Raw genomic sequence first — 10,474 nt, forward strand, 5'->3', positions numbered from 1 at the left:
TGACTAATATAATCAATCAGCTTGGTTTGATACATAGGGGACCTTACGTCCCTTAAATAAAAAATATACGATTTTTCCAGGTCTATGAAACTCTTAGAAAAGTCATTGACTTGGTCACAAAGAAACCCTTAAATAAAATTAAAAGTGGAGATTTTTCAAACCCAGTAAAAAACGAATGCTTTCCCAGTAAAATATAAAATGGCCCAAATTAGCGAGAACTGGTGGAAAACTTGAAAAGACCAAATCACGGTTGATGAGAAAAAAAGTCTGCCACTGACAAAGCGCCGGGTGCAGAGGGTTTCACGGGAGAGGCTGACTTGTGGAAACCTTTAGGATTCACCTGCCGTCTCCCTTCCTTGGCCAGGAGGCAATCCTAGAGAAATTTCCCTCTGGCTAGCGAGGCTCTGGGGAGGAGGGCTCCACACGGCATCCACACCACATCGTAACTGTCAGTTCGCTTGCCAAGGTCTCCTCCCAGACAGTAAACTACCTGAGGGCAGGGACCACGCCTTGTTTTTCTTTGCCTCTCACTGCCCAGTCCAGCACCTGCCATTTACTGAATCAATGACACGGCGAGTGAAAAGTTACCGTCTCACTGTCAGCGCACCGTGAGGCCCTGGGTCTGTAAAACTCTCAGACACAGAGCAAAGCAGAATGGATGGAAAGAAACCAAAATGCTAACAGTCATTAGATTGAAATTCCACCACCCCCCCATTAGCCAAATATTTGTAGGGATATTAAACTATTTCTATGGTGGTGGGGGGGATAGTAATTTATAAATTCAGACAATTCCAGGAGTGCTCCAGTTGTGGAGATGAGGCAGGAAGGAGGCTGGGGGAGATCTGGAGGCAGGCCCCCTTCTGGCACCTTTCTTGGTTCTTCCGGCTTCCTCTCTCAGGCCAAACCGGCCCAGCCCCCAGGACAGACACGGAAGCCTGGACGGAGACCCCTGCCCTGCTCACCTGATGCCTCATGGTGGATCTCCACCCAGGGGAAAGAGAGGACGCAGGGCGGCACCTATAGGAGTCCAGAGCCTGGACACAAGGGCCCTGCAGGCCTCACTGTGCCTAAGCAGGTGCTCTGGAAATCCCCGCGCACCACAGACCTTCCTCAATTTGGCAAGAGCGAGGGACAATCCTTGCAAGAACCCCTATGTCCCTCGGACCCCGTCCTGGCAGCCCTAATTCCCTCAACGCCAACAAACATCAACTGTCCCCTGACACTCTAGTCTGGAACCCCGACCACGTTCTGATCAGCTGAGCCCGGGCTTGATGGGCTCTCCCCTGCCGGGAACGGGGCACTGAGCAGCCATCGGGGTTGGCATTCATAACCAACCACCTGGTCCTTCCCACTACTGAACACAGCTCCAGGAAGGGTGGAGAAAATAGACGGAGAAAGAGGCCGGCTGCTGGGGCTCAGGAAGGAAGTGGGGAGGCAGGTGGGCCTGTCTCAGGAGACCAGGGGTGCTGAGGGGAACCAGAGACTGAGAGGTGAGGAATGGGGCCCAGGCTCAGGGGAGATCACCCAGGGGCTGACACGGGGCCTGTAGGGTGGGAGGTTGCCTTGGGAGCGGTGGGTGGCTGGGGAGGAGTCCTGGTGGCCAGGAATGTGGGGTGAGGATGGGAGGGGGGCTACCCACGGAGCTGCTCTTTCATGGGTCAGGTCAGAAGCTGGGCAGTGGGGTTCCAGGGTCCGCCTGGGGCTGAAGGTGAGTCATGGGGAGGAAAGGTCAGCCCAGGGATGAAGAAACCAGCTGGGCCGCCTGGGGAGGTGAGAAAGACAGTGGCTGGGAGGAGGAAGGACTCCGGAGACCCTCCCCTTGGCCTCAGCTCCCCTGCTCTTACCAGCACCCCCCTTTCTAGAGGGCCCCTGGCTGGTCCCCACCCAAAGGGGACCCAGGTGGGTTTGTCCGAGGCCTCAGTCACAGCTGCCCCGGGGCTGCCCTCAGAGTCTATCCCATGGAGTGGGTGCCAGGCCTGGGATCCGGAGAGGAGGCAGGGGCGCCTCCGGGCGAGTCATCGGGCAGGTGAGTTTCAGCAGGGGTACAGGAGAAGACCGGGGAGGGGGGAGGTCAGGGAAGAAGGGGAGAAAGTGGGCAACTGCCACGGCCCGCCCCCGCCCCCTGTGCAACGATGAACGGTCACTCACAGTTCTCTGCAGAGGACAGGGAGCCAAGGCCCCAGGGCTCCTTCCAGTCCAGGCCGCCTGCTCAGGTGGGGCACCGGCCGGGCCGCTTGCAGAGGCCCCGGCTGTAACTCTTTCCTCCCAGTGGCCAATGCCTGGGCAGCAGGGGCGGGCTCCAGTCCAGAGGGCTGGCCTGAGGCCCCGGGGGGGGGGGGGGGGGGGGGGGGGGGGCGGGGATGGTGACCGGGGATGGTGACTGCACCCAGAAATGGACTCAGCAGGGGAGGAGTCTCAGAGGCCCCTCCTCACCTGGCTTCCCCAGGCTCCAAAGCCCCTCCTCAGCGAGGGAGGGAGTAGAGTAGAGGGGAACAGGCTGGCTACGGCCTGCAGGCCACCTGCCTGAGACTGAGCCTGGTAACCAGGGTGGGGTTCAGCGTCAGGAGGTACGGGAACTGACTCCGGCTCAGCCACCTCCCGCCTGGGTGACTTTCAGCCAGCCACTCAACTTCTCTGAACCTCTGCACTCTGGCACAGGGGGGCGCCCTTGCATGCAGGCCTGCCTTCAGAGCTGCTGGGAGTGGGAGCCTTTGAGTGAGAGCCCACGGGACCACTAGCCCCTGTGGCGCAGGATCACGTCATGCGCCACCATGCTTTGTGTCCCCAGTGTCCAGAGCTTTGACCAGCGCACTTTGACCATCCACCGGCGCGTGGTGGATGACAAGGCCGTGAAACGCCACACGGTGGGCGTAGAGGCTTCTCTCTTCTGAGGGTCCCCGCCTCTGCCAATTGTCCCACACCCACGCCACCCTCTCCCCTTGTCCAAGGCTCCCCGGTCCCCGATGAGCCTGACCCTGTGTCCCCTCCATCCTCACATCCTTGGCCCTTGCCTCGGAGGGAGTGGGTCCCTCCCCGTCTGCCCTGGGCATCACCCTCACACCTGTGTCCTGGGATCCCGTCTCGTCAACCAGCTCCTCTGGCTGCTGCCCACTCACTCAGATTTGGGGAGCCTCCCCCCTCTCGACCTCCACATGCCTCTGGCCACACGGCGCCTCTCCCTTCCCTGCCATGCTTCTGAGCGGTCTCCACTCGGCCCTGCACCCTCAGACCTCTGCCTTCTGCTTTTGGTAACCCCTTGGCCAGCTCCTGATAAAGGGGCTGCTGACCTTGAGGTCACCACTTCCGATAAATGTTCGATGGCCTTTATCTAACTTCCCCTTCCTTCTGGACACCTCTCGGTGTCTGGACCAGCACTCTCCTGCTTCTCCTCCTTGTTCCCTGACTGTGTTTTCCACTTCCTCCTCTTCCCTCCCCTAGTCACCCAAATGTGGTGGGCCCAGGGCTGTGGCCCCCCGGTCCACATGCTCCCTCGCCCCCCACATCGCCACACCACATGCTGGGCAGCTCCAGGACTCCTCCCACGCCTTCCCAGTGTCCCCGCCATAAACAGACCACTGTCTGCGCACACTGGGAGGCTGGGACTCAGCCTGACTTCTCTCCCGCCCTCCTCAGCCCATCAGCCACTAGCTCCCTCGAAATCTACTTCCTGAACCTCTCCTGTCATCACCGCATGCCTGGGAGACCATGAAAGTCCTCTGCCACTCTTAAAGTTCCAGCCAAGGGGGTCCTTTCTGAACCCCACTCCCTTCTCTGCTGAGAGTCTCCCGGTAGGTAGCTGCACGGTGACGTCTGAATTCCTGGCGAGGGCCATGAGGCCCCGCCCCCCAGGCGCCACCCACTCCCCACCAGAGCCCCAGCAGCGCAGGGTGGGGGCTGTAAGGCCCCAGGGGTGCCCCATCTCACACCTGCACCCATGCCTGTGCACCGCAGCACACTGGGTGTCCTTTTTATCTCAGATGGCCTGGGCCATGCTGGCCTGAGGCATCTGTCCCCTCTTGCCAGGCTCCTGACCCAGATGGTGGCCCTGCAGGCCTGGGACTCTGCCTCACCAGATGCCCGGCAAGTGCAAGGTCACCTCATGCTTAGTTAATGAGTGAATGAAGGGGAAAGGTAGGAGCTGCCTCTCCTGCCTCCTCCAAGAAGAAACAGGCAGGCTCACCATTCAGGAAATTCCTTCTCTAAATGCTCCCTTGAGTAACTAAACACAGAATGGGGTTTCTTTCCCAGGAGACAGGCAGCTCCCCACGCCAGGAGTGTGTAGGGGCTGGGGTGTCAGGGAGGCCCACAGCTGACACTGGAATAAAGCAGGGTCACAGGAAGTGTGAGATCATACCCATTACACGGGGAGGAAACCAGACCAGAGGTACTAAGCCTCTTGTTGAGGCCATACAGTGCATTCATTAGGGCCAGAAGTGGGACCGGGCAGAGCATTTCCACCAATACCCGGGTCTCTGGCAGACGCCCCAGTTCTTCCCTGTGCGAGCACCAACCCTCTCTCCATCATCTGTGTCCCCCGCCGCCGACACACCACTATACTGTGCGGAAAGAAAGAGGGGCAAGCTGGACAGGGGATGTGGAAAGGTCCTGGAATGCACCTCCGAGAGCCTGTCCGGGAAGCGGAGGGACGCCGGGGTAAAGAGCACTGGTATCCAGCCATCTGTCCCAGAGAAGGGGGCCAACTGGCCAGCAGAGACGGCCGGACACATTATTTCCCACCCCCCTACCCCTCTGGTTCCTTCTGGGCGGAGTCCCCATCCTCGTCCCCACGCGCCGGTTGCTATTCCCCGTCATGACCACAAGGGGGAGGGCTGCTCCTTGCAGAAACGGGAGCAAAGCTGGCGCAGACCAGGATACCGAATGCGACCCCGGCCAGCCTCGGTGGAGCGCCTACTACGTGCCAAGCGTTTCCATGCTTCACCACGTTGAAGGCTCACAACACTAATCCTTAGGTTTTGTCCTGCGTTTACACACGAGGACACTGGGGCTGGGGAGTTAAGTGACTCCTCTGCAGCTGGCAGGTGACCCAGCAGGGTCAAATTCCAGTCTCTCTAAGCTTCAAATCCTGAGCTCTTTGCACTGTAACCAGATGGGCGGAGGGGAGACCCAGGAGTTCCCAGCCCGGGAAGGTGCTTCCTTCCTCTGGGCATCCCACACTCAGTCCTGGCATGAGCCAGGCATCAATGTTGACAACAAATACATTACATCAAGTACAAAGAAAGAAATCAGAGACTTACAAGGTTTAGGGATCATCCATCCCCACTTTCCACCCCTCTTTGGGCCAAAGGACAAATCGAGACCCTCTGAGAGGAAATGAACTGCCCATAATTACCCAGCTGTCAAAAGGCAGATGTCAAAAAGGGGGTCTGTGCATCCTCCCTCCACATCTCCCCAACCACCGACCCAAAAAGTTCCTAAAGTTGAAAATGTCAGGGTCATCCGAAGGATTCTGAGGATGTAAAAGTGTTTTTAAAACGTGCTCTTGGGGCGCCTGGGTGGCGCAGTCGGTTGAGCGTCCGACTTCAGCCAGGTCACGATCTCGCGGTCCGTGAGTTCGAGCCCCGCGTCAGGCTCTGGGCTGATGGCTCGGAGCCTGGAGCCTGTTTCCGATTCTGTGTCTCCCTCTCTCTCTGCCCCTCCCCCGTTCATACTCTGTCTCTCTCTGTCCCAAAAATAAAAAAAAAAAAAAAAAAGTGCTCTATTTTCGATTTCCTAAATTAACAACTGGGTTCTGAAACGAAAAAAAACACACTATCACTGGACCACTTCCTGAAACAAACAAATCAAAAATTGTCTTTTTTTTTTTTTTTTTTTAAAGGGGGAACTGAAATATCGGAAGAAGCCAAAAAAGGAAGCAGATCCCTGACTTCCACATCCACTATCTCATCTGACCCCTAAGCTCCTCTGAGGAAGAAGAGGCAGGTGGAGTGGCCTGCAGGTCCACAACTCCATATCCGGGCGCGTTTCGGAATGTTGTGGATTTTAGAAAGGTAATACGGCGCACACACCTGCCAGCAAGGCTTGCAGCAGTACACTGTAATCCGGTTCATCTGCACTTGCGTAGTAAAACTAAATGTAATAAATGAAGACCACCCACAGCTTGACATCGGTTCAAATCAAATTTTTTACCACCAACTGAGTTACGGGAAACCTTTGGACTCCAGGGAGCTTTGGCATTTCGGAATTGCCCATAAGTGACCGGGAGCCTGCACCCTTCTCTTTCCGTGGTTTTGAAAAGTGAGGCTCGGCGGTGACTGCCGCCCCGTCGAGCCGGACGCTAAGCCGAGGGGGTCTCCTCGAGTCCGGGCCCGGAGCGGCGCAGCACCCCGGCCCGCCACCCCGCTCCCCGTACCTGCTGCGGGTGCTCCTCCCGTGGCGGGCCGCGCACGTCCTGGACGACCTCGTAGACGTTCTCGGAGTCGCTGCGTGCCAGGGGTCGCGGGCACACCCAGGAGCCCGCCACGCTGCAGGCCTTGAAGCTGCCCGCGCTCCCGAGGAGGCCGGCAGGGGGCGCGACGGCGGCGCGCGCCAGGTCGTCCAGGGACTGGGCGGGCCGCACCGGCGCTGCGGGCCGCGTGTACAAGCAGGTGGGCAGGCCCGGCGCCAGGCTGCTGCGCTGGGTGGCGGCGCCGCGCCGCGCGGGGCCGCACAGGGAGCCCACGCGGCCCCGGGGCTCGGCGGGCGTGCCGTCGGGGCCCGCGGACACCGGCGCGCTCACGAAGCGGTAGTCGTAGGCGAGCGGTTCCGGGGCGACGGGCCCCGGGCGGAGCGCGGGTGGCGTGGGGGTGGCGGCCGGGTCCCCGAGCGCCGGCAGCTCGCGCACGTACTGCGCGGGCAGGTAGAAGGGGAGGCCGCCGGGCTCGCGCCGCACGTGCCACCAGTGCTCCGTGCTTCGGCGCAGCAGCCTGTAGCGCTCGTTGGGCTGGATGGCCACGCGGCGCCCGTCCTTGCCCGTGTACTCGAAGGGATGCTCCACCAGCACGTACACGTCCCCCTCGACGTCCGCCGCCATCGCGGCCCTGGCGTTTCCCTGTGAGTGACAAGGAGGAGGGGCGCGGAGGTCAGGGCCACCGAGCCGGGAAGCGCACCGCACCAGAGAGACAGAAGACCTGGGTTCGAGTCCCAGTGCTGCATTCCTTGTGTGCGTTAATTTCCTAGCTCAAAAATGGGGGACTTGGATAAAGTAATCTCCAAGGTTCTCATTCTTACACTCACTCATGGAATTATGACAATACCTTCATTCTGACAATGCCTTCATCCCGTGGCATTGATTACGAGATTTGATCCCGGTTCGATCCCTTGGTGGAGAAATTGTGGGTAATATTGGTCCAGCTTTACAGCCAAGGAAGCCTTGACCCAAAGAGCTGGGGTGATTGACCGCGATAAAGTCACCACATTTGCCTAAAAGTTGACTGGGCCTCGGTTTACAGGTCTGTGAAGTGGGAAGAACAGCCCGTTCTCTACCCACCCACCCCCGCCGCCACTCCCCTCGCCCCGCCCCCTGCCCTGCCTGTCCCGCCCCAGACGTCTCCAGCCTTCAGGAAATCCGCGTGCCTGGAGCCTCTTCCCTCCAGGCTCCCGCGCCCCCGGCCCGCGGAATCAGGGTTGAGGCGCGGGGCTCTGGGAACCACCCCGGCACCGCTCTATCCCGGGGAATGCCCCTGCCTCGCGTAGTCCAAGGGCCTTGGCTAAGGGACCGGACTGCCAAGGCCGGAGAACCGGTTCTCTCGGTTTCTCTTTCCTTCCCCAGCGGCTTGGCTGCGGACGTGAACCCGGCGCCTGGCCCGCCCAGACCGTCCTGCACCGCCCCCTGTTCTCCAGCTCCCACCTCCACCTCCCGAGTGAGGCTCGGCCCTCGCGGCCTACCCACCAGCCCTGTGATCTCCACATTGCCCCAGGAGAGTGGCCCCTAGAGAATGCACTTTGTGACAGTGACTACCCCTGCGGCGTCCTCCCCAAAGCTCTCCCGGAGTGATTGCCACAACCCACCGCCCTCCACGCCAGCTTAGCTTGGCGCTTGATGTGGTGTTGGGAGTCCGAGCCTAACTGTAAATCCGCCTGTCTCTCCATCAAAGAGATGAGTCGGTACCCTCTTCCATAAGTGGCTGGTCCCTCCAAGCCTTTGCACTGATCCCATCTCCCGCCCCATAGAGGTGTCCTGGGACCAGCAGCTGGGGAGCTCGGTGGCTTGCTGAGGCTGAGGAACCCAAGGAACAGGGTCTGACGGGGGTGGGGGGGTGGGGGTGCAGGGTCTGGCCAGGGGCACAGAGCGGTCTTCACTACTTTCTCCAGCTCCCCGTGTTGGGGAAAGGGTTGCACTCTTGGGCCCTGAAGTTACAGTGAACTGCCTGTAGCTAAGCCAACAACCCCCAGGGAGGACACCCCTTCCCGTCACCTTCCCCTGGACCCCCGCCTCTCACTCACGTTGGCAGGGCAGGTCTCTGCGGGCCCATGGGCAGGACCCGCGGAGTCCGCGGATGGATGCAGATCAGGCCCCTGCCATCTCTTTCCAAGGGCGGGGCTTCCAAGGGCTAAGCAGGAGCGACCTCCGGGATCAGAAGCTGGCAGGGGGAGCAAAGAAGGAGAGGGATGCTCAGGAGGGCTGCCCCCAATCCCCAACGCAGCCGCAGCCGTATCTCGGAGGGGCCAGGAGGAGCCTGAATGAGTGTGTCTGGGCGGGTGGGGGACACCGGGAGTGGGACGCACAGCAAGAGAAGGCGAAGGGAGGGAGGGCGCTGTAGGGGCTGCGACTGAAGGGGCCCTGCGGGGTCGTCAGCGGAGCCCAAGGTGGGTAGGGTCCCACCCCTGAGCCTCCCGCCGTGGGAGTGGGATTTGTTGTCCTCCAGCCTCTGCGTCCCGCGGGCGCGCTGCTCTGGGACAGCTCGACCCCGGTTCGTTGTCTCGCCCAGGGTTACAACCGAAGCCGTATGCACCCCGAATCACCACTACAAGCCCTTTCCAGCCCGACTGCACGCACCACTCGCTTCGGACCCACCTCCGCCCTCCCCGGGCCCTTTCCGGGCGCAGCTCGGCCGGGCCTGGAGTTCCCACCGCAGAGATCCCCACCGGAGCGCAGGGGCTCGGGCTGGGTGGGGAGGGGACCCGAGTCTCCTCTCCTTCCCCAACTCTGGGGGAGCCAGAGGAGCCGGTAGGATCCCTGGAACTTCAGGACTGACCCGTCGCCAGGAGGTGCTTTTCGTGCACTGCCCGGGCGACGCGAGCCACAGCGGCGCCGGGGCCTGGACTCGGGCCCCGCCTGTCCCCAGACGGAGGGCAGCCCTTCGGATCTCCGCTCTGCGCGGGGGACATCCGCCCCGCGCGGCCCTGCTCCCGGGCCCGCGCGGCTCCCTCCCCAGCGCCCGGTGAAAGGGGAGCAGGCGCGCGCGGCGCTCCCGGGTGAGGACCCGCCACCTGCCGCACCGCGCTCCCCCAACCCCGGCTCAGCAACCCCCGCCCGGCCCGGCCCTGGCACCTTGGGGCGTCCGATCACCGGCTTCGCCTCCACTTGTCCCGGCAGGCACGCGTGCTTTCGGCGGCCGGCGCTCCCTCCTCCACCGCCCAGCTCCCGCGCAGCCCGGTTTCCTGTTCAACAATACAGCGAGGGAGGCACCAGCCGAGAGCGCCGGGCAGAACTTCCTCCCGGGCTGAGGTTGGGCTGCGGCTGCTAGAGACAATCCCCGGTGTCCCGGCTTCCTGTCCCCTCTGGGCCGGGCCAGCGCCCTAGGAGCTCAGACGCCACCCTCCCCCCTGCACCCCCTGGGATCCCGGGCCACACCTGGCTATCTCCAACGACGTGGAAGCTGCAGGGCCAGGAGGGTGGCATGACGGGGGGAGGGCGGGAGCTTCCTCAACTCCTTCTGGAGGGGCCAGATTTCCCTCCCGCTGCGTGGTTCCATCCCCCTGCCTCCTGGATCCTCCACTGGAAGAGGGCCACCCTCCAAGCTGTCCATTAGGGTGTCCTGGAAGTGGACTCGCTCACCTCAGCATCTTTTCTTTCCCATGAACTTGGGACAACACCTACTTCACAGGATCTTTAGGAAGATTGAATGAGACGTACGAAGTACATACAATTCAGTAGTAGTCTCACAGTAGTATCGGAAGGATGCACAGAGCTATTGACGTTATTTTTATTATCAGATGAGCTGTCCTCCTCTTTGGGGTGTGATTGAGGTCTCCAAAGCCCCCATTCTTCTTTAGGCAGAGGGGGAAGGGAGACACAAACGTCCTCAGAGGCACCTTGCTGAGGGTGGAGGCACTGAGACCAAAGGCAGGGTAGCACCCAGGCCACATGCCCCTGGCCTTGGTCCCCAGCGCTCGAACCCAGTTCCTTTTGTGTTTTCAGAGCCTGCCCCCTACAACCCTGGAGGGGCTTGAGGCCCTGGAGGGAAGCTGGGGCTCAGAGGATACACAGAAGATGCTCTCTCACGGGCTGAAAGGTGTCTTCAAGGACCAGAAA

The 10,474-nt window shown here is 61.0% G+C and overlaps 1 protein-coding gene across 2 annotated transcripts in view; it reads right to left on the minus strand.

Moving 5' to 3' along the window:
* ARHGAP27 (Rho GTPase activating protein 27) overlaps positions 1-10,079 on the minus strand; it is a 30,420-nt gene extending 20,341 nt beyond the window's left edge. The window contains exons 1-3 of one of the 2 annotated variants that reach the window (XM_042917417.1): positions 9,491-10,079; positions 8,443-8,579; positions 6,371-7,048 (exon numbers count right to left, since the gene is read on the minus strand). In XM_042917417.1, coding sequence (XP_042773351.1) covers positions 6,371-7,030 — 660 coding nt within the window. In that variant the 5' untranslated portion in view covers positions 7,031-7,048; positions 8,443-8,579; positions 9,491-10,079. The remainder of the gene's footprint in view (positions 1-6,370; positions 7,049-8,442; positions 8,580-9,490) is intronic. The other variant, XM_042917416.1, reaches the window with a different exon arrangement.
* Between the last annotated feature and the right edge of the window lie 395 nt (positions 10,080-10,474).

The sequence above is a fragment of the Panthera leo genome, chromosome E1 (genome assembly GCF_018350215.1).
Source record: "Panthera leo isolate Ple1 chromosome E1, P.leo_Ple1_pat1.1, whole genome shotgun sequence".
Classification (NCBI taxonomy): domain Eukaryota; kingdom Metazoa; phylum Chordata; class Mammalia; order Carnivora; family Felidae; genus Panthera; species Panthera leo.